This window comes from Choloepus didactylus, chromosome 1 (assembly GCF_015220235.1).
Source record: "Choloepus didactylus isolate mChoDid1 chromosome 1, mChoDid1.pri, whole genome shotgun sequence".
Classification (NCBI taxonomy): domain Eukaryota; kingdom Metazoa; phylum Chordata; class Mammalia; order Pilosa; family Megalonychidae; genus Choloepus; species Choloepus didactylus.
In genome coordinates this window covers 139317585-139342442 of record NC_051307.1, presented here as the reverse complement: position 1 = coordinate 139342442, position 24858 = coordinate 139317585, and the positions used below count along the sequence as shown (strand labels likewise).

Below are 24858 nucleotides of genomic sequence, written 5' to 3'. Positions count from 1 at the left end.
CCTCCTCAATTTAGGGTAATCTGTTGTTAAATTCATTCATTAAGTTATTATTTTCAATTATTATATTTTTATTTTTACACGTTCTATCTTGCTCTTTTTCAAATCAGCTTGGTTAGTCTTTATAGTTTCTTATCTTCAACTCATATTTTCAATCTTGTATTTAGTTTAGGTTTTTTGTTTTTTTGTTTGTTTTTTACTGAGACAATCATCATTCTTGTAATTTTATCTGTGGGAATCTTAAGTCTGAGACAATAAAACGAGGTTCCTCCAGAAGAGGAAGAAAAAAAAAAAAAAGGCTTCTCCTCAGTATCAGGGATACCTTTAATACAGAAGACTTTAAACCAAATTTTCAACTTGAGATTTTTCCAGATGCACACCTCTACTGGAGCTAGTTCAGGCTCACAAATTCTCAGGAACAGATAATCAGGCATCTGCTCAGTACAAGGTTTTTGACAGGTGATTTTCCTTGCAGTCTTCTGGAATTGGAAAGAAAGCAGATGTGTTTTTGTTTGTTTGTTTTTGTTTTGTTTTGTTTTTATTCTAAGACATCCTTACATTGAGGACAAAGCCTTTTGAAGACCCTGCCTTGTAAATGAAAGATTACTTCTTAGATATCTCATCCTGTCTCTTGCCCCTGTGCCCTCAAGGCCGTTAATACTGAAGTTCAAGTTAACCTGGTTTGGCAAGTGCCCTGAAGGCAAAAGCCAGCTTCAGTGCTCAGTCGGCCCCCCTTCACTTAGCATTTGGCCAGAGAATTCATTACTTTCTTACTGGTTCATTGCATTTAAGAAAATGATCTTTCTATTTTATCTAGCATTTTAAAGTTGTTTTCTGTGGGAGTGATTTCAACTTTACTGCTGGGAACAGAACTCAACTGGGAATTCACATTTAAAGCCATGGAGTCATGCAATTTGAAAGCCAAATCAGGACCTGATTTAGCTCAAAAGTTTATTAGCTCAGTGCTTGCCACTTTGTAAGCACTACTGGTATTTTCTCGTATCTCTTATGTGACAGGTATGTTAAGTATTTTACAAGTATTATTTAATCCTTACAATGATCCTAAAGGCCAGGTACAATTATTATCTCCATTTTATGGACAAACTGAAGCTATAGGGAGGTTAAGTAATTAATTAAGGTCCCACAGCTATCAAATGACAGAAGTGGACTTGAACTCAAAAAATCTTGCCTCTGCTTTCCAAAGACTGTACTCTTAAGATGTATGAAATTTTATCTCCAAATAAGTAATGTATACAAGAGAAGGAGAGAGAAAAATATTGAGAGGATCCTTCTAGGTATGGCAGCTAATAGTGGACTCCAGACTTCCCAATTTAAAGTCCTTTTCACCTTTCTGTGCTCCCCACCATGTCAGGGTTTACATATTTCCAACATTTATTTATATATACCTTCATTTTAAAAGTGGACACACAGGGGGAGACTCTTAGGCACCATTACATACAACTTTAGACTCTCCTTTGTGGTAATGAGCTTCATAAGGGCAAGTCCCATGCTCAAGGGCTCAGCACATCAAACCGCCAGTCCCAATGTTTGTGACAACATACGCTAGGGGATCAGCATCTCAAAGTTTAGAGATAGGCCTTACAATTCAGGGATAGAGTTAACTGCTGTAAGAGCTTACAATCTAGGGACTATTATAATTATTGTGTCCACATTAGGCTATGTTCTAAGATTCAATTCTGAGTTTACACATTGTAGTTAGTCCATATTGGTGAGGCATCATCCCTCTCACCATGTTTTCTCCAACACTTTAACTCCTATATATATATTTTCCTACAATTTTATAGAGTTATATTCACATACCATACATTTATCCACAGTGTACAATCAGTTGTTCATGGCATCATCATAAAGTTGTATATTTATCACCACAATCAGCATTTGAACATACTGATTACTACAAGAAAAATTGTTTTTTTTTTTTTTTTAGCAATAAGAAAAAATGATATAAAGAAAAATAACATGCCATACAATACAACATACTACTAAGGACAGCAAATAACACCACTACAAAGAATCCCATATTACTCCCCTATATCCCCTTCTCATACATTTAGCATTGGCGTATTGCCTTTGTTACATTTAATGGAGGTATATTACAATGTTACTGTTGACCATAGACTCCAGTTTGCTTTGATTATGTTTTTTCCTGAATAACATCCCTTTTTCAAATTTCTACATGGTTGACATTCATTTGCTTTCCCACATGCAAAAAGATTTTTATATTTGTATATTTAGTAACAGTCATTGGCCACTCCAGTTTTTGCCACGTTATACAGTCCCAGTCTTTATCATCTATCTTTACCTCTGGTGTCATACATTCTCCTATCCCACCTCTTTCAGCTTTACTCACAGACATCTTTGTTCAGTGTACTTACAATACTGTGCTACCATCACACAGTATTATGCCATCTATTTCTGGATCTATGCAATCAATCCTAAACATTCTGTAGTCCTTCAGCATCGTACCTCTTTGTTGCTCAGATGTGGCCCTCTCTCTCTCTAACTGAGCCATCTCGACAGGTGAACTCGCTGCCCTCCCCCCTACGTGGGACCCGACTCCCAGGGGTGTAAATCTCCCTGGCAACGCAGAGTATGTCTCCCGGGGATGAATATGGACCCGGCATCGTGGGACTGAGAGTATCTTCTTGACCAAAAGGGGGATGCAAAATGAGACGAAATAGTTTCAGTGGCTGAGAGATTCCAAATGGAGTCGAGAGGTCACTCTGGTGGACATTCTTATGCACTATATAGATAACACTTCTTAGGCTTTAATGTATTAGAATAGCTAAAAGTAAATACCTGAAACTACCAAACTCCAACCCAGCAGTCTGGACTCCTGAAGACGATTATATAATAATGTAGATTACAAGGGGTGACAGTGTGATTGTGAAGACCTTGTGGATCACACCCCCTTTATCTAGTGTATGGATGAGTGGAGGAATGGGGATAAAAACTAAAGGACAAATGGGGTGGGATGGGGGGATGATTTGGGTGTTCTTTTTTTTTTTTTTTTATGATTCAAGGGTTTATTAAGTCATACATGCAAAACATACTGCTAACTGCATTAGCAAAAGATCAATGTAAAAACACTCCACAATTCTGCAACTGTCAATTTAAAAAATTTTGTTCTAGTGGTTCAAAGGTCCAACATTGTGTTCTTGCCAGTTTGTAGGATGTATAGAACACTGTCAGCACTAGCGCCAAGTTACAGACCCTCACAGACCCCAAAGAACGTTCTTAGGGAAAGCGACAGGAAGTGCGTGTCCGTGAAGGGGAGGTCAAGGGGACGGTCAGTATGAGTCAACTTACAGTGTTGGTCAAATGGCAAGACAGTGATGCTAAAAGGGGTCAGAGTTTAGGACTATCTAAAATATTTTAAAAACTGTAAAGCTGCAACACATGATTTTTACACCTAGTTACGAAGGAAAACATGTATTAGCTTTGAATAAAGTAACGTGAAATCGGGGGAATGCACTTTTACTAATCTACAAAACAACAAAATTCTAATGCATTATCAGATTTTATAGTACAAGGAGACATATTGCTCATCAAGAAAGAGTTCTATAAGAAAAGCACTTACTAAGTTCAAGTTAGCAACTGTGGGAATGACCGGTTCAACGAGGAATTAAATGCCCAGTTTTGGGAAGGATGGCAGGTGCAGGAGAAAGGAAAAGCTTAAGAAAAACACTCACTGACAATACCGACCTTTCTTCATCGACTGCATTTGACAGAAATTAACCTTTTAAAAATTGTACCCGTTGACACTTGTATTCAGTTTATTTATTCTGTGTACAATGTAGTGTAAATTAATCTCCATATTTTGTGAAAATACTGTCTTCATCCTTTGATCACATCAAGTGCTGCACACTCCAGCCCAGTATACCCTCCACTAAGAGCAGAACACTTCATTAGAGGAAACATGGGAATCAATCTCAGTTCAAAATCTCAGCAAAAGCTAATAAACTAACTTAAAAAAAAATTCACTATGAAATCAAAAAGATTGATCCAGAGAGTTGAGTCATTATACTCATTCCATTAAGATAAACAGTACAATGTTACGTAATGAACATGGATAGATAAATTATCAAATGCATTAAATGGCAATGTTTCATTGGGGAGGCTACACTCCCAGGCTTCACAGACCTGAAAACTAGTTAGAAACTCTGCATTTCCTAACAGCAGAAAGGTCTTCTCGAAGACAAAGGTCTTTAAAACAGTTTAGTGCTTAGTGTTTGTAAAACAACAATGCAACTTAGTTCAAAGGGTATTTTGGCAACTCTTAATCTGAGCAAGAATAGGGGCTTTTGAAAAATAAGGCTTTAAGAAGGCTTGTCATTTAGGGCTAAATTTTAATAGAATGTGAAAGTTTGAACTCTTACACTTTAAACAAAACCTTGAGATTACTGATTGGTTCAAAATGGTCTTACGGAAAAACTAATCTGTAACAAAAACTTGGCATCGAGTGCGAAGGCTCCACCATTTCTGAGCAAAGCGTACAAAGGTTCTAAGTGGGACAGAGTAAAGAACGAGGGGCTCTGACATCTACAGCAGCAGGCATTTTCTCTTCCTCTTCTTGACAGGGAGTGGGCAGAGGACTGCTCTGATTGCTTCATCGAACACTGTCTTGAGGCCCCGCTGTGTGAGAGCCGAGCACTCCAGGTATTTTACAGCACCAATCTCCTTCGCCATGGCTAAACCCTGGGGATAGGTGATGGGAGTCAGCTTCTTCTCCTTCAGTTTCTCAATTGTGTCTTTATCATCCCTAAGATCAAGTTTCGTTCCCACTAGGATGATGGGAGTGTTGGGACAATGGTGTCGCACCTCTGGATACCACTTTGCACGAACATTTTCAAATGATGCAGGACTCACAAGGGAAAAGCAAATTAAGAATACATCTGTTTGCGGATAGGAGAGGGGGCGTAATCGGTCATAATCTTCTTGTCCGGCTGTATCCCATAAGCCCAGATTCACTGGTTTTCCATCTACCATAACATTGGCAGAATAGCTGTCAAAGACAGTAGGAATATATTCTCCAGGAAATGCATTGGTTGTGTAACTGATCAGGAGGCAAGTTTTACCTACAGCTGCGTCTCCCACCACCACACACTTGATGGCCTGCATTTGGGCCGCTCGCTGGGCCGTGGCGGAGGCGGCGACCGGGCGCTGAGGCGAGGAGTGGCGGGCGCGGCGCGCGGCGGGCTCGAGGGGCGGCGGGGCGCGGGGTGCCGGGGCCGCTGTCCACGCCGCCTGGCCCTCAGCGCACGGGCAGCCGAAACCCAGCTGGGTGTTCTTTTTTCACTTTTATTTTTTATTCTTGTTCTGGTTCTTTCTGATGTAAGGAAAATGTTCAGAGATAGATTGTGGTGATGAACGCATAACTATGTTATCATACTGTGGACAGTGGATTGTATATCACGGATGATTGTATGGTGTGTGAATGTATTTCAATAAAACTGAATTTAATAAAAAAAAAAGTGGACACACAATGCAGATTGGAAATTAAGACTACATTGAAAAGACAACACAGAAGGAAAGGCTGGTTGTCTGGTAATCTGTCAATTTTGAAATCTAGCCCAATATTAACACATTTGAGAATCTCTGAAATAATTCTTTTCCTGATGACACACAAACAGCAGATTTTTTTTTTAAATAGTTCTAATTGCATCGACATAGATACAGGTCTAACATTCAAAAAATCTTTGATTCATACTAATTGTCACTAAAGCAATGGTTTCCAAACTTTTTAAAATATTAAAAATGGATTTCAGAGTAGCCCTACCCCCAAACCTTTCCTACATAAAAGGAACCCCAAATTCTGGCCCAGAAGGGGCATCCCCCGGTTTTCCCCAGTTCATCTTAACATCTCCTATGTCCACTGCCCACACACACACACCTCCACACGCTAGAGAGGGAAACTTGCCACCAGGAATGCAGGAATGGGTTGAGCTCTTGTTTTGGCCTGCTTTCTCTAGCCCCTCACCCTGCACTGAGGAGTGTAGCTCCCACAAGGGATCTGCCATGTCCTGGGCAATTAAACCTCCATCCAAATGTCTTCTCTCTTCTTTCCCAACTACAAACTTGGATAACTGACGTAAGTGCCATCCCTTTCTCGTGGCCAAAAGTAGGAGTGTTCAGGAGCTTATGGTGCTAAAGACTATAATTGTTCCCAATCAATTAAGGAGTCAACCCACCAATATGTTCTGGCCTCACTACAGGCACCAAGGAGAGGCAGGGACCCCCAAACACGATCCCAGACATAAAGAAGTAATGGGAGAATAGGCACAAGGAAAAAAAAAGATTTATATAAAACTTACACAGCAAAGGGCAGATTATATGACAGATGGCAATTGAAGCATATCATCAGTGGTAAGCATAGAGTTCTGGAAGATGGGAGGTTAGAGCCAGATCTCCAAGGATCAGTAGGTTTAAAAGAGGGGAGGAGAAGAAGGGAGGGCTGGAAGGGCATTTAATAGGAAGGAACTACAGATGCTTAAAAAAACTTCTCTCAGTTATCAGGAAAAAAATCATTAAGGTACTGTATTAATATGGTATTAAAATGCAAAGTGATATAACAAAGACCATATAGGGAAACTGGCAAAAATAACATTTCACCAAGAATGTTAAAACATATTATTCAGAACATAAGTCCTGAGAACGACCTCTCTTTAGAAGAATAATAGTGATTATAATGATAATTTTGTAAAGATTTTAGCCTAAGATAATGGTGGAAAAATTAAGAATTAAAGATAAGTTTCTCTCTAAAGCCAGCATAGATATTGTTACGTCTCTAAAAGGTCCTCAAATCAACAGTTAGAAAGGGAGATGTGATATTAAACCTGACGTGGTCATAAGAATTTTCAAGTTCAAAGGGGAACATCAAAAACAAATTTTGTCAAATATTTTAAATTGGGGAAACTCAGCTTGTTTTCCATGTTCTGGAAGAAACCAGAAGCTAGTAGAGATGGTCCAAGTTAAATACTTCCACTGCACTTCACATAAATGATTCTCTTCAAGCTTGAAAGTTCTTGATTATTTTTAAGTCTAACTAATAAGCAACCTGTTTCAAGTTCCCATCTGAAGAAACGTGCAAGAAGTTCCTCAAATGAAATTTATAATGTAAAATTATAAACCAATACCAAAAAGAAAACTTAAAATTAAAGGTGCAGCAACTAACTCCTGGTTATTTGCCACTGGCTTAACTGTTTTTATCTAATATCAAATTTTCTTGGTTAGTTTCCTCTCCTTTTATACCTAATATTTCTCCAAAATCATGGAAATTGGAGTGGGAACATAATATTCTAATGGCTAAGTTTTAGTTTACTGCCACTCTCAGAGTCCTTCATTAATCCATGGGAATCTCATCCCCATTCAAGGCACAGCAGGATTCTCCTTATTGTCCCAGCAAAAACAGCATCAGAGCCCATAGAAGTCTCAGTGCCCAACATTTCTTCCTTGGTGATCCTTAGCACCAGGAGACTGGGATGCTATGTAGCTGTGACAAGGGACAATAAGAATTTCCAGTTAGCTTCTATACTTTGGACAAGGGAAGAACCAAATAGTGCTACAGTCAAGCCTCTGCTAACTCCATCCCACCAGGACCGGAGGTGCTTTTGGGTACCAATGGTGTCAGCTCCCCTAAACCTGGAGACATAAATGAAATGTTGAGATTTGGAAGGAAGGTGCAAATAGCAACTAAATACATAATGTTTAAGAAAACTTAGTATGCAACTCTGTTCCTACACCAGACAGTGGCCCAAAAAGAGTGTGTCATTTGCTGCTTCTTCAAAGTCCGTCTTTAATCTATACTGAAAAGAATGAAGTAACACCTCTTTCTCTGAGCTTCTGCTCAAAATGGAAGTTTGTAAAGTTACCCATAGGTGAATAAGAGAAAACCCTATGCCAACGTGCTAATTTTTACCTATGAGATTGGCAAAAATAAAAAAGTTTGAAAATGCGGTGTTGGTGAAGCATGAGGGAATCATCACTGTAGTAATTCATTTCTGATAGGAGTAAAAATTTTTCAAATCCTAGGAGGCCAATATGACAATATTTATCAAAATTACAAATGTACATACCTTTCACTCAGCAATCCCACTTTGAAAGACACATCCTACATCTATATTTGGACAGGTGTAAAATGACAAAGATGTATGGGGCTATTTACCACACCATTTTCAAAAGATCAGAAGCAACCTAATTGTCCATTAACAGACACCTGCTTAAATTATAGTACATCCATACATGGAAAAATGTGCAGCCATTGAGAAAACAAAAGGCTAAGGGAGCTCTACTTTCTGATGTGGAGTGATAGCCAAAATATGTTGATATGAGAAAAAGCAAAATGAAGAATCATGTGGTTAAAGCAGCACCATTTGATTTTTAAAAGACAAAAAAAAAAAAAAAAAGCATATTTATGTATTTGCTTATTTATACATAAACTGTCTTTGAAAAAATACACACAAAAAAACTAACAACATTGTTGATCTCCAAGAGAAAGAACTGGATGACTAAGGGACAGAGGTACAGAAAAAATTTTCACTAGATGCCCTTTTTTACTTTTTAAATTTTGTATGACCTATTTAGCAATTCTTGCCCAAAGAATAAAGAGCAATAGAGTGTATGTGTGTTGGGGGCGGGAGTGTTTAATATGGGAACTCTGTACTTTCTGCTCTAATAAAAAAATAAATTAACAAAAATTAAGGGGAAATAAATATTAATGTATGGTTTCAATCTAAACACTGTATTCAAAAAGCTCTTTAACTTTATTAAACCTCTGCCTCATTTCAATTAAAGCAAACTTTTTATGTTAAAATCCAAAATAAAGCCTTTATAAATAAAATACTTTTTTTAAAAAAGCAACAAGAGAATTTCTGTGAGGAAAATAATTATTTTTAATTTACTTCACCAAATTTGAGATGAACATTTTTCAAGAAAATGCTAAAACTGGTCCGGATCTGAGTTTTTGCTCTCAACTGAAACTTGGACACTAAATAATAGATTTCACATTTCTCTCTTTTAACAAACGAAAAAGAAATTGGTACACAGTTGGTGTTCACTCTCTTTCAAGCTTGTATTTTAATGATTTACCCAGTAAATAGCAAAATACTTCCAAAACACAACCTATTCAAAGCAAGAAAAGCTGTGGCTTAGAACAAACCATTTGCAAACAAACTTTTTTTTTTCTTTTTCATTGAGAAGAAAAGATTCCTCTGACATTCACATTCAGACACTGCCCAGGGAAATAAAGAAGTCACCACACTACAGTGATTTCTCTATAAGAAAAAAATAAAAAAAGGAAAAAAGCAACTTTCTAGCCTCTGCACCATAAACACACTGCCAGCATAAAACAGGTTTAGTTACTCATGACTCAGGCGAGTCTGCCTCATGCAGGTCCACTGGTTCCAGTGGCAGCCAACAGCCCATGCTTTATGAGAGAGAATATGAAAAACTGCAAAATCCTCACTGACCCTGTTATAGAAATCCAGAAGAGCTTAAAGAATACTGCATTTCCCACTTCTAGGAATTGAAATCAGGGACTCCAACAGATACTTTTACACCAAGGTTCAGAGCAGCATTATTCACAATTGTCAAAGGGTAGAAGCAACCCAAGTGTCCATCAATAGATGAGCGGATAGACAAAATGGAATATTATTTAGCTTCAAAAAGAAATGAACTTATAGTACATGATACATATGGATAAACCCTATGACATCATATTGAGCAAAACAAGCCAGAAACAAAAGGACAAATATTTTATGATTTCACTTATATGAAATAACTAAAATATGCAAATTCATGGAGACAGAAAGTAGAATACAGGTAACTAGGGACAGGATTCAGGGGGAGGGTTGGAATTGGGAGTTAATGCTTAATGGGTGGAGTTTTTATCTGGGGAGGGGACATAAAGTTTTGATAATGGATGATGGTGATGGTAGCACAACATTGTGAATGTAATTAATGCCGTTTAACTGTACACTTGAATGTGGTTAAAGTGGGAAATTTTATGTTGTGTATATGATACCACAATAATTTTTAAAAAGAATATTGTTTTTAAAAATTACTCAATGTGAACTTTGGTGAGACTTAAGGAGAAGATAGTAAGAAAGAGAATTGTTCTTCTGTTCCTTAAAATTGCTTCCCACTTTCCTACTTCTACCAGTTAGGAGATAGGAGGCAATTACTCATTTATTCCTTTACTTTTGAAATCAAAGTTTTCTTCTTCTTTTTAACTTTATTTTTTAAGTTAAAGGGTTCAAAATTCAAAAGGCACAAAGGGTATACAGTGAATAGACCTCTGGCCCCTGTCCCCCAGCAACCAACATTAGTTTCTTGTGTATCCTTCCAGAGATATTCTATATGTATACAAGCAAAAATACTTTTTTTCTCAACCTTCTCTCTTTTTTTAATATGCAAATAGTTTTATGGAACAAATAGTCTTTAAATTGAAATAAAAATCAAAGGATCTTTGCACAATCCTAATTCCTTGTATGAACACATTACACTTTTCTATGAAGAAAACTTTTTAAAAAAATTAATTTTCTTTCAGTACATCCCATTTCATTCAAAGCTAAGAAAGAATTGTCTGGCAAAAAGAAGAAGGAGGTTTAAGAGAACTAAGTTGCATAAGATTACACAGCAAATCAACTCACTCAACTTCTGGTCCAGGATTCTGATCTCTGGAAAAACTGCATAGGTCTTTGAAGTCTCCACCAGGGGCAGTTTTGCATGGGTTCCATTAGCACTCCAGGGAGACCATTCCCCAGGTCAGAGGCACTTTTAATTGAAGGAGGAGGAAGGGAAGAGAAATAGGGAAGAGGGAGGCTACATTCAAATGTTCTTGTAGGCAAGCAACCAGGAAGCAAAGGCAGATGAAAGCAAAACCATGAGGGCCTTAGATCAGTTAATCAGTAACTCACAAATGCTAGCACTAAACTAGATCCTTCTGCCTTCCTGTGGCTGTTTAACAGGTAATGTATGGGAACCTAAGTGGCTGGACAAGTTCCTAAGTCCCTCACTAAATTTGGATTGAAGCAGCCACAAAGAAAAGAGACTGTGGTGTAGGATAAGCCACAGAAACAACTGAAGAAGAGAGAAACCCTGAGAGCCCTCCAGGGTCTTAGGCAGTGTCTGAAGCTGAGGCTGGCTTCCAAAGTGGAGTCTCACATCCAATTGTTTGAAACCCTCAGCTTTTTCTTCTCCTCTGGGGTCAGAGACCTAGAGAAGAAAGAAGGCCAGGAGAGAGGTGTGGTGATACTAAAACAGGAGACCAGGTATCTTCTGACATGTTCAAGTCACAACTCAGCCACCAATTGGCTGTGTGAGTGCAACCATGCCATGTCACCTCTCTGAGCCTCAGTTTCTTCAAAGGTGAACCAGCTCAAAAATACTGCAAATCTGAAATCATCTAAAGACAGTCTAATTTTAATTTCACAGCACCATGGCAGAAGTGTCAAACTCCAGAGCAGGAGTGCCAAAACTCCAGCTTCCAGTATAACTTTAGAAATTGTCAGCAACTATCCATGAAGATTCTGATTCCCAAATAGAAAAACATTACATGGCGCACTATCTGGTCCATTCCAGCAGTAAGTCTTTCAATACTGTTTCAAGAAAAATAGGCGGGCAAAATTTATAGAAGATAAAACTAATATCTAAGTCTTGGGATGCCAGAAAACACACATTTAAATCATGAGGGGTCCTCTTAGACCCACTGCAATTTGACCACAAGCCAGAAGTGATGTGGGTCACTTTGATGTGGAAAAGCCTCTGCAGAACAGAACCCAAATACCACTCACTTCTAAACAATTAGCCAACACAGTTTACAAACAAAGCCTTCAATGTTTTTCTGGAACCAGACCTGGATTTATAACCTCCTAAACTCTGGACAGGGAATGAAACTTCCCCACTCACCAAAAAGCTGATCAGAGACACTTCTACATATCTGCACTTTCATGAAATGGTGAATTTGAAAATAAAACCAACTCTATATTTTTCACAAATTTAGTTTCATTTTCTTGAGTGGCAACATGGTATAACAGAAAGAGCATGGAGACCGATAGACCTGGGTGCAAATTCCAACTCTATTCCATACTGACTTAGACCTTGGGCAAGACATGAAGCTCTCTGAGCCTCATCAGTATCATGCGATAATAATCCTATTTCTCAAGATTATCGTGAGTTTTGAAGAGATGACATACAGTAAAAATAAAACCCAAGTCATTTATTAATTAAAATATAATGTTCATTTCCTTCTTTTCTTCCAGAATCTCTTAAGATATTTAATACTGGACAACAAATAACCAGGAAAAACTTTTCCGCTTTGTATTAAATCCTAATCACGCCAAAATTCCACAAAAAGAGATACTAACAAAAAACAGCTCCCTTGCATTTATGAATGCTCACATGATACACGCACATACTTATAACCAAATACATAGCCAGAAGGTGCCCACTGTTAATCCACCAAAAGATAACTGGTTAAATTATATGCAACTGCTGACGTTTAACCATTTTTGACCCACAAATAGAACAATTTCATTTGGTTACAAATTACAAGATTGAACAGGGACTTCCTATCTGTCCGTACTCCCCAGACCCCCTGGAGGCAGCAAGATAGAAATCAGTAACTCTGCCTTCTCCTCCCAATTCTGCCGTTTGGTAGCCATGTGACTTTAAGAAAATCATTTAGCAGTCTTGTCCCTGATTTCCTGATTTATATAATAAACATGGTATTATATTGTCATTTTCTGCTGTGTTATTTTATGGTCTCAATAAGGCAAAAGGCACTTAGTTTAGAATCCAAAATGAAGAGTTGATGAGAATGCTTTAACTTTGCTATAAAAGTTCTCTAGGTTGTCCTTTCTGTGTCTGTCCTGCCTTCTTCCACTTTGAAGCTCAGAAAAGAAAGACCTTGATGATAATAACACAAAGCTGTGTAAACTTCTTTACCGGCCTCTTAAAACGCAATTCTGATTTGGCACACTCTACCACAGCAGTACTAGATTCCTCCTTAAACAAAAATGGTCACGGGTGTCAAAGTGATGTGAGTGAGTGTCCACTGAGCTGTGTCTAAATGATTTTCCTTGTGACCAAAGCCAGCCTGGAATAAGCTCCAATAGTCAGAAGATAAAACCTGCTTCCCAGGCTGAAGAGGCATTGTTCAAAGTAATGAGTTCTGCACGACTTGGTCCACAATTCACAGCTGAGTCTGATTTTTCTAGACAAAGAGCAATAACCAAATGGAGGATGCATTTTAGCAAGCTTCTCTGAGCTTATAATTCTTATTAGACTCATGAGGTGGTGAAGGAAATGAGGCCACATTCTCCCTATCCTTCAGTGTCCCAGGAATAACAAGAGGAAATATTTGTAGGCCTTGGTCAATATTATGCCAGAGGTTTGTTATGGTTGTAATGGATTTCAGTAGACTCTAAACTCACTATAAATGACTGAAAATTATTTTCCCCACCCAGATCAAAGGTAAAAAAATGTTTAAATACCCTATAGTATTCCTTTTATTCTTTTATTATAATTTAATATCCCCTTTTGCTGAGAGAATTAATAGTCATGATCCTTCAAGCACTATTCTTAGAAGGGAGCTGCAGGAGGTTCATTATGTCATGAAACACGGAGCCAGAACAAAGAACTACTGAATCACCCACCTTATCTTCATCTAAGAAACTGAGAATTACAGAGTTTTTAATGCGCCTCCAAACTCAGTGCTGCATTTGCCAAGTCTGAAAAGTTTTGGGGCAGGAGTCTTTATTACAAAAATGTTAAGTAGAGAGGTACACATAATTCTTCTTACCTTATATATAGATTTCTCATGCCTAAATTGCTCAAAAACAATATTCACTTTCTCTTTCATCAAAGTTTAAAGATTGGTTTCTGAATCTAGAAGCCTGATTACTCAGCACCAAATTAACTGTTCTCCTTAAAGAGTACCAATGATTGTATCTTTAGCTTGAAAGCCTGAAATAGCATTAGAATTATGTCAGAATTCACAATTTTTACCTCACTGAGGACAGGAATCTGGATTTATTCATCTTGCCTTATATATAAACAGTTCTCAGTAAATATTTGTTAACTAAATGAATAAATTAAGTAGAAAACATTTTCATTAAGATTTTCCAAGGTGTAGTACATTATGCTGCCCCAACACACAAAGCACCTTTATCATATTCTATTTTTATAATTCTACACCTATAAATATCTAGAAGATTCATTTAAAAAATAAATTTAATTGATGCTGATGTGGGAAAATGCCTCAAACAGAAGCAATGACTTAAACAGCTTTTATTATGAATCCTGTGCAGCTATAAATCCTTGCTCCCCATCAACCTTCCCTCCCTTTGTCTCATTCCCATTGCCTCACCCCAGTCTTCCCCCAAGCATTCATTATCCCAAGATCTGCTAAAACTTCAGTTTACCTCCTGGAACCAGATAAAACACATGTCACTGAAAATTAGGGAAAAGGAGTCAGTTACAAACCACCAAAAAGGGTCACAAAGTATCTGAACCTAAAAATTAAGAGAGTCTCTATTTTTTTTTTTTTAATTATGAAAAAAGGGGAAAAGAAAATTTTTGAGCCAGGTTGCTTAATGTAGAAGACTGAAAAATAACTTTAACAGCTTAATTGCTAATCATTTGAAAACTAATGTTATGTTGGTTTCATTTGCTGATAGTGGAAGGAAATTGTCTTAAAATTTCTAACAGTAATAAACATTTGCTATTCTTGAAAACAAATTGTTTAAAAGTAGGATGCACCAAGACATACCTACATATTACTTCACCCAAGGTATTTTATGCCACACTTTATTCCAGGAAGGGATTATTAGCAGTCACATTCATTCTAACCATTGTTTATTTAATTAAAAACTAGGTATCAATCATTCTGCCAAATATGATGCAGTACAAGAAAAATGAGCACCAAGAAGCTACAGTTCCTTTGACACACACCTAAGAGATGTACCCTTAGCAAATGTTAGCCTGTGTGCAAACAAATAGGATTTAAAAGGGAGGAGTGGGGGGTGGGAGTGGCTGTCAAGAGCCATTATTTTAAGAAAATGAAAATGACTCTCAACAAAAGGCTTAAGAAAACTGGCTGGTTTGTGTTAAGGCTTCTTGAAACATTCCCTGCAGAAGATTAATCCCAGAAGTGACTGAAACGCAGGGGCAAATGGAAAAACAATCACATCTTCTGGGAAAGCCTTTGTTTCTTTTAACTGACATTTTACTCTAGGCCACCCTGGTCCGTTTTGGAGCGTATCTCGTTGCCATAAACATGCCATAAAGGAGGCCACAGGTGCTGAGGGATTGTGCACGCCCCGCTCTCCACCTTAGGGAAGGTGGCTCAGGACCTTCCTTTAACGTTCTTGAACAATCACCTGACTGAATTTTTTAAAACTGTTCACCAGGAAGTAAATGTTTTATTTGTTTCCACTTTTATGTGATACAAGGAGGGGGTAGGGAGAATCTCAATTACTGCTCCAATAAGCAATTTCTCACCATCCCCCCCACCCCCGGCTACGCTCAATATGGTAAACGCGAGGACAAAACAAGTTTTTCTTCTTTTTCAGTTTAGATCGTATGGCTTTAAAGCTGAACTCTTAACGTCAAAATGAGATCACAAATAGATTCTGACTTACAAACAATAAAGAAAAAGTCCCGGAAGGGAGAAGAATGGACGCCACAAAAGCTCAACAGTGAACAGGGCTTCGGGGCGCGAAGGGTGGCGTCTCGGACCCCCGACGCCGTAGCCATGGGAACCCCCGCGCAGGCGCACAGCTCGCCACCGCTCGGCCAGGGCTTACTTCCACCGCCCAGCGCCGCGTTGCTTGGGTGCCCCTCGTTAATCCCAGGAAAGGGCAATGGAATAAATCCTCCTCGCGCTGAGCACAGCCGGTCTTCTCCTCGAGGGTCTTGAGAGGGGTTATACAGCGCAGAAAGAGTCGTGAGACTCACCAAAGTGTAACGGGCACCGCGCTCCGGATTGTGGGAAACGCCGACTTGTTCTGCCGCAAGCGCGCTGCGGTCAGAGAACCGCCGGGGACCCGCGTAGGGACCAGGCATCCTGCAGAGATGCTTTACCCGCCTAGGGACGAAACCCCACCCACCATACCAAGAGTCCGAGAATTAATTTCTGACGTGGACACAACCGCCCAAGAGTAGTTGTTGTCCAGTTCCAGGCACAGGGGTTGGGGGATCCCCCTCTCCACACTCCAGCAATCACACTGTCCTAAACAGAGCATGTCCCAGCCGGGACTGCCGAGAGAAGAACTCGAGCTACCTGCTCACTTGCTCACCTGGTCAACTGGTGTACCGGCCGTCTATTTTCCTGCCCACCCTCTTCCTTCCCGTTGCCCCTTGCTCTTCCCCAAAGAACTGACCTCAGGTTTGAGTGTTCGGCAGATGAAGGACTCTTCGGAGTCCCGGGCACAGGAGTAGTCTCCGAAGTGCTGGGTGAAGAGTTATTGGCCCCTGTGAACCCCGACTCCAAACCCCTGTCGAGGCGTAGAAAAGCGCCCCCAGAAGGGTGCTTCTCCCCACCAGCCAGCAGAAAGCCCGAGACTGGCTGGGAAGAGTGGGGTGCCGCCCGCCACAACCTGCTTTCTCATTCAAATCTCACTCTCGCACTGGAGCCCCCTCCCTCTCAGTCCCGCTGCTCCTGAGGAAATCAGGAACTGGAGCTGGCGAGAGTGGATTGGAGCGCACGCCGCCTCCACCGCCCCAGTGGGAGGGGTGTGGGGGCTCGAGAGGCTAGTCCTGGACCTCTTAGCCTACACCGTTCTGCAGGGCGTCCCGCCAGGGAAGGAACAGGTCAACTAGGAATGAAGTCCTTTCTTTTCCCCGGAAGTTTCAGAAGGTCCCAAAGCCAGAGTCATCCTCCACCCTTGATACCCAGTTTGGGGCCGTAGTCCCAAGAGCCTCCGTGGTGGATTATAAAGGAGTTGGGCGAACAAAGTTGAAGGTGAAGGGCGCAGGAAATGGGAACTGCGTGCAGCTTACTCCAAAGTGAAAAGTGTCAAACTACATCTAAAAGAAAATTCCGAAACGCCTCGTCTTATCTCCTACTCCCGTTTTTGACCATTCTAAGAAAAAAAGAATTATCGAATATGCCGTTACAACGTAATAATTTTCAAGGAGTTCTGCTTTGAGGAACCCCTAAGATTAAGGAGGAGGGCTGTAGGTAATCTGATTTTATTTTTCCCACAGTCTTTTTCCAAATGCTACTCCTAAACGTTAACGACAATTATTCCGATCACTTCAGTGGCTGGCGGATTCAAACAGCCAACCTGTCTTGCGCCATAGCAGAGGAAAACCTGCCCACGGACGCTCAAATGTTGATGAAATAAAGTCTGAGCGCACAGAAATGATAACTGACTAGCCTGAGGTGGATGCAGGACAACAACTGGAAAAGGCAGCCGCGGTGTAATCCCGGCCTCGGTATTCCAGGATTTGCATTTACCAGCCTTCATTCAACCTGCCCTATTGTTAGTTCAAAGCCCGGCTGGGAGGGATTCCGAGACGCTGTTCTTAGCTCACCTTCAGTTTAAAATTCTCCTTCAATAAGAAGGTCCTAGAAAAGCTGGCAGCATGGGGTTTGCAGGGATTTTCTAGGCTTAGTGACAACATAAACCAAAGTCACTTTCTTTTTCATGCTTGAATTTGCTTAAGAAGTTACAAACGAGTGCCTGTTCTTGGAGAGCGGAGGCTGGCTGCGCGTCTGCTTTGACAGTTAGTGTGGGGGGTGGTAGCACCGTGACCTCTCAGCGCAAGATCTAGGGTTTCACCTTTTCATCCCACTTAGCCGATACCATAGAAACAACCCATTTGTATTATTCAGTTCAACAGAGGCAATTACAATGTCACAGCAAAGCACTATGGGCAAGAAGAAACTTTATCCCGAAAGCAATCCAGGACTCTCAGAAAAAAAGAAAGGAAAAAAAAAAAACAAAAAAAAAACCACACCAGAATACACACTTAAATTTCTTCCTATCAGGGTACCTGGAGGAAATTAGTCTGGAAAAAATATATACAATTGCTTTGGCGCTGTTAAAAGAAACCTCTCCCCCAATTTCTTTTCTTTACATGCCCACACGCCAATTCCCAATTTATAAGAAATTAAGGAGATAACCGTTTTGCCTCCAAATTGTTTTTTGCTTTGTAGACATGAGCTTTTTTGGAGGTTTGTTTTGTTGGTTATCCACATGGTGAATAGTTAGGCCAAGAAAAAAAATGATACCAAGATAACCCCTCACTCAACCACAGCGTTATCTGTGCACAACCTTGTGTGTTTGTCTTTCTCGAATCTGAAAAAACGCAGATGCACATGTTGAATAAGCTCAGTCACAAAGTTCATAACAGGAGCACTTGTTCACTGGGCATTCTTTATTTTCATAGTTTTATGTTTCCATAATTTTATGAACTTTTAATTTTTTTAATTATTCAATATTCAAAACACCGCTTCTAAAACCCCATCTCCAGGTTCTTCCCCCTACCCCTCCAAAGGTAACAATTCTGAAGTTGATGACTATCATACTCATGTATGTTCTTAAATGTTTAGAATATATAGGATATATAATCTTTTAATGTAGCTCTTTTTCCTCCACGTCTTTTTCTCTTTTTTTACCCCATTAATCAGAGAAAAAACACTGAGTTAAAACAAGAAAATAGAATTGTTCCCAAACATTACTACGTTTTTGGAAGAAAAGCAGAACTTTTCTTCCCTACTTGTGACAATCGAAGGGAATAATAACAAAGGGATTAGACAGTGGGTAGTAAACTGCCTCTCTAGATTACACAAACTCTTCCATGGTTACTGAAGACTCCATAGAAAACCAAAACAAATAACACCCCTTCCAATGGTTACAAAACTAGAGAAAATAGAATCTAGGTTAACACTTCTTTGGGCTGGTAAATAAAATCCTTTATGATAACATAGTATCCTCTTTGGCTGGATCTCAGTCACATTAACTACATGTATAATGGTTAGTAAGGATTCACCACTTTTCGAAGGGTCAGGGACTCTGCAGGTAGCTCAATTCAAGGCTGAAATTGGCCCTGCTGAAAAGGTTGGGGTTGAATCCTCCCTGCTTCCTCACACACAGGGACCTCCATCTCTACAGTGAGTTACAGAAAGCTGTTTACAGCGGCCCTTTGACTTAACCTGTTCCCAGCAGTAAAGGGGCTGTGAAAGAACCGATTTTTCTTAAATGCCATTGACTGGTGAAAGACACCCTTCCCAACCCCCACTCTCCTCCCTTCCTGAGTGATGACTCCCATTAATTATACTGGCATATCACTGCCTGGCCTCCCTTCTAAATAGCTGCCAGATTTCTACATATCACCTCTGCCTTGATAGAGGATGTGTGCTGACACCAGGATCACAGAAAATCCTGTAAGAGGTCCTGATACCTGGTAAGATGATTGATGTGCCTTGTGGTGGGCCCACTGTGCTGTCTATTGTAGGGGATTTCTCAGGAAACTACATTAGGAATCTGGATTGGAAGTGGATTTTTCTAGCAGTACCAAAAAAAAAAAAAAAAAAAAAAAAAAAAAAAGGTGCCTTCAGTCGCAAAAATAGCCATTTTTTAAGATGCTCAAATTTAACCAGCAACAATCTTTAAGTCATTTCCATGAAGCAAGAGTATAAAGGAGGTGACTATTATCCCTAGTTTAATCAATGCAGCAAGAAGTCAAGGAAGGGAACTCTGGCCAAAGATCAAAGAGGAGTCACCCCTCCTTTAACACATATTTCTTGAGAACTTTCCATGTGCTAAGCACTGCTCTAGATAGAAATCTTAGTTGGAATATATATAGAATATAGATAGCACTCTTGAGGTAATGAACACTATCCTATCCATGTGGCTCCACTCTCCGCATTGGTCAAAACTATTTCAGAGAGGAGTACAAAGCCCCAAGTCCAATTAGCTTGAGGGGAAAAGCAAATGTATTGACTCCTTACCTTAAGTTGGGGCATAGATCAGGGCTTCAGGAATGACTGGATCCAGCAACTCTGAAAGTCACCATTTCTCAGTCTCTCTCTCACTCTCACTTTTGCTCCTATGCTCTCTCTCTGCCTTTCTGGGTGTTCTGACCTTATTCTCTCCTTTTACTTATAAGCTTCCACTATAGACAGATGAGGGTAGGGAGAGTATGACCAGGGACAGCTCTGGGCCTCAATCTCAGCTAGCAATCTCAGGGGAAAGCGAGGCCTTCTTGCTTTTACAATCTGTAAATAAGATTGTAGGAAAGCACTTGAATTGACCTGCGTCAGGCCATGTGTCCATACATTGGTCCATTATTGTGGTCAAACAACAAATAATATGTAACCACATCCTAATCACATACTCATCCCTATGGCCAGGGAGGTGGGATACTGTGAGTAGCAGTCCCCACCAGAGCTAGGTGGCTCTTATCAGATGAAAGTGGGAAGAGATTCTGGCAGACAAAAGAACAGGAGTCCCCTTCAGTGCTCCCTCCTGAATCTGTCACCAAAGAGAGACAAAAACACCCTTGTATAGTTCTTATGTTTATGACAGATGAAAAAACGGTCAGAAGAGAAACTTCTTGAGTATTTCAGGAAGGTCGTGGTGGGGGAGATAGGGGAGCCAAGTGGAAATGCCACCATCTCTCACTCCCTAGCTGGGGAGGCACGTGCTCCAATATGTGACCTACTGTCATACTGAGTTGGAGATGGGGAGAAAGGAAAATGAGCAGGACAGCTGATCTCGGAAAAAGGGAAAAAGTTGTTTTGTTTCTTGTGTGGTGTTTTACACTTTTTATCATGGACATTTTCATATTTACACAAAAGTAGAATAGTATAATGAAGCTGTATATTAGTCACCCAGTTTCAACAATTATTCATATTTTTAGAGTCTTCTTTCATCTACCCAGAAATGCATGAAGTTTCCTCTGAAATATTTAAATTCATAAATTAACACTGTTTTGCAATATTATGATCTTGGTTAATGGAAAAAATGCTTGCCTCCAAAAGAACTAAAACAAATAAGACCAATACATGCAAAGCCTGTAGCAAAATCTGTCTCAAAATGGCTCTCAAAAATGTCAATTATTTTTACTTTTATTATTGGCAACCTATTTAAAGCTTTTAAATGTTAAAGTTTATACAATGAAAAGTATTTGGTGTATAGAGGAAAAGAATTTGTTACTACTAAACTCTGACTGTCCTTAGCAACAGACTACATCATTTTTACATGAGCTATTCACATTTTTTTCTGTAACAATCCTACATAATTGGTTTCCCATTTTATATGCAGATGTCAAAAAGTATTACAAACAGTTACATTTTTCACCTTACAAATAAGGAGAAAATATAGGTTAAATAATTTGTCAAGTTTAGGAGTAAGTATGGACTAACTATCAGAATTCTAAATTCTAGGATCTCTCCTTTTAAAAACTTGGCAAAACACTTCCTTCTGTAAATGCTGGATCAAAGTAAGATTGCAACGTTGTGCCTGCCTAGATTAATTTCTTCAAGTAAGATTTTTCTTATACCCCAGTTAGACTTCTCAAGACATTTGCAACTATGATGTTTCCAGTATAGAGTATACTTTTAAAAAGCAGAAAGTATGCCAATTAAAGTAAACTTTTCCCATTTTCTATTTTTCTCCAACTTGTTTCATTGTTTTTCTCCTGGGAGTTGGGGGGGTATAAAGTATTTTAGAGAAAACAATAGTGTCAGAGGAGAGAGCCCATATCCTGCCTCTAAGAACTTCACAACTCAGGCTGTGGGTTTTGTTTCCAGAAAGACCTCCCATAGAGGTCTTTCTGCAACTTTCAAAATGGTCAGAGCCTGCTCACCCTAGAGAGACGTTTAATTGAAATACTTTCTTAAACCTATGAAATTATATTGAAACTTCAAGACAACACATTGCTGTTGTGAAATATACTGTGTTCCCCCTCCATTATCATCATTAAAAATCCCTGCAGGATAGCCACAATATAATTACAAGATAAACTTATTTTCATAATATACCCAATTATAGAAAAGTCATCTAAAAAAGCACCATTCTTATAGAGGCATTGAGCATTAGTTTAGGCAAACTTGAGCAAACTGCTCTGTGAAGAGACAATGAACAAACTATTGATACTAAGAATGCAAATTCTAAAGCTTTACCAGGTGAGAAAAAAAAAGATAAGGAAAATTGTCCTATTCCCTTAATTTCTGAAGTTCTAATGGGGTGAAAACTCCATTTCTAACTGCTGTTTGTGTGTTTTGTTTTTTTACCCAGACACAAACATTAGGTTTTTCAATATGTAGTAAAAGGAAGAACTTCATGTTAAAAATCAAATGTTAGTTGTTTCTTTTATTTGCATATTTAAAGTAAACATGTATTTATAGGACTTGATTTGTCCAAAATAAATGCCATTTCTAAAACCTGAAAAGTTTAAAAAATATTCTTTCAGGTAACTTAAGGTAAATCAATCTTCATGTGTAGGTATAGGATCACAGGATATATGGGAGGAAATGGCAGGACATTAGGCTGGAAAATTAGGTTCTGGTCAAAATGAGAAGACAGTAGTTTAGTGATCAACTTCATTTATTCTTCCACTTATTTAACAAATATTTATAGAGTTCCTAATATGAGCAAAAAACTAGGCTAGATGTTGTGGAGAGAGTGAAAATGATCCAAAACTTAATAAGGTATGGTTTTCATTACAAGAGTCACTATTCAATTATAGGGAGAGAGAACATAGGTAAATAAGTATTTACGATTTAGTATGACAAGTGCAAAATAGATAATATGCACAGTGTTGCAGAAAAACAGAAGGGGGCGCTAATTACTCAATTTCTCTCATAGTTAAACAGAAATAAAATATTCTACAAGCTGTGTCTTGATGTACAAAGCAGAAAACAGAAGTAGTGATCCCAATACTTCAATTTTTAAAAAACCCATTTCTTTCTGAATTACTTGTTGTCCTCACTTTATTTATAGGAACCTATTCATCAGGCTTTTTCATAGGCGTGTATTAGAAAATGGAATTTTCTATGTAGTAAATTTCAGACCCTCTTGACAGTAATTCATTATATACTTTTACATTGCAAGTGAGTACACACATTCACATATATTTGAAACTAAAAAAAAAAAATTAACAATACAATGTGCAATGCATTGATACATTCCATTCTACTCTGTTCTTTTTCTTTTTCTTCTTTTTTTAATGCTGATGGCAACCCATTAAATTGATAGGACATCTCATTTGTAGGTCATAGTCTGTGGTTTGAACAGTTGCTCCTATGTGTCCTTTAAAAAGAAGAGAAGAAAAGCACATACATTCTGCCCAGTGAAAAGGCAGATCCCAAAGCGGTAACAGAACTTAGGAGGATTTAAGATTGGTACTGTCTAGCTCCCTACTACACTTACACATTACTTTGGGACAGAGATCATGATGGAGGCCTTTGCTGAAGGCTACAAGAATTTTGTAGTACTTATTGCTAAGAAACTCCTAATTGCATATGCAGATGTAAGGAGTTTGAATAATCAGATCTGGCTGGTGAGGGGGGTGTCTGTGATTGCTCAATCCTATGGCCATCCTCAGGCTGCTCAACCCACATCAGTAGATAGGGGCTTCTAAAGATGCCTGGCCCTCACAGGATGGATCCTCCCCAATGTCTGTTTTAGAAGCCAATCGAGAACCAGAGTTAAGCAGCTATGAATGTCAGTCAACATTACCCCATACAGCAAATGTTAAAGAAGCTGAAAGAGAACAGACTTCAATTAGAGGTATATAAATGAAATGGACTTGTTTAGGATTGGGGATTACAATTTAGTGGGCTGATCCCCTGATCTTGGGGCTTGCCTTTATGAAGCCGGTTACTGCAAAGTAGAAACTAAGCCAACTAATAATTGTGTCTAAGAGTCACCCCCACAGAATCTATTTTATTGCTCAAATGTGGCCTCTTTCTCTAAGCCAGCTTGGCAGGTGGACTTGATACCCCCCCTCCTACATGGGACGTGACTCCAAGGTGTGTAAATTTCCCTGGCAACGTGGGACATGACTCCCGAAGATGAGTCTGGACCCAGCATCGTGTGATTGAGAAAGACTTCTTGACCAAAAGGGGGAAAAGAAATGAAACAAAATGAAGTTTCAGTGGCTGAGAGATTCCACATGGATTTGAGAGTTCATTCTGGAGATTATTCTTATGCGTTATATAGATATCCCTTTGTAGTTTTTAGTGTACAATATTAGAATAGCTAGAAATACCTGAAACTGTTGAACTGCAATCCAGTAGCCTTGATTCTTGAAAACAAGTATATAACTATATAGCTTATATGGTGTGACCGTGTGACTGTGGAAACCTTGTGGCTCACACTCCTTAATCCAGTGTATGGACAGATGTGTAGAAAAACGGGGACAAAAAAGTAAATGAATAAGACAGGTTTTGAGGGGCATGGGATGCTTTGCATGTCCTTTTTTACTTTTAATTTTTATTCCTATCTTTATATTTATTACTTTTTTAGAGTAATGAAAATATTCAAAAATTGATTGTGGTGATGAATGCATAACTATATGATGATACTGTTAACAATTGATTGTACCCTTTGGATGATTGTATGGTATGTGACTATATCTCAATAAAATTGTGGGGGAAAAAAAAAAAGAAGTCAATGGAGAATAGATAAAAGCAATCTTCCCAGAGCTCAGAACTGGAGCACCCAGATTGGATAACCAAGAAATTCATACACTGCCAGGACTGGGTGTCATCATTATCACTGTCCAGCAGGACAAGACATATGGTGTGAACTGCTGGCATCCTCTTTTCCCTCCACATTGTATATTGGGTGCACTAATATGTGGCCTTAGGCTTCCAGATCATAA

General features: G+C 39.1%; 2 protein-coding genes across 7 annotated transcripts in view; both read right to left on the bottom strand.

Annotated features, from left to right (window-relative positions):
• PLCH1 (phospholipase C eta 1) overlaps window positions 1-16628 on the bottom strand; it is a 262393-nt gene extending 245765 nt beyond the window's left edge. For all 6 annotated transcript variants that reach the window (XM_037842070.1, XM_037842071.1, XM_037842073.1 and 3 more), the window contains exon 1: window positions 16401-16628. The gene's annotated coding sequence lies outside the window, so the exon portion shown is untranslated. The remainder of the gene's footprint in view (window positions 1-16400) is intronic.
• LOC119539015 (ras-related C3 botulinum toxin substrate 1-like) lies at window positions 4351-5172 on the bottom strand. The gene has a single exon (XM_037842097.1). It carries the CDS (start codon window positions 5137-5139, stop codon window positions 4561-4563), a length of 579 nt encoding a protein of 192 aa, XP_037698025.1. The 5' UTR covers window positions 5140-5172; the 3' UTR covers window positions 4351-4560.
• Window positions 16629-24858: the final 8230 nt, after the last annotated feature.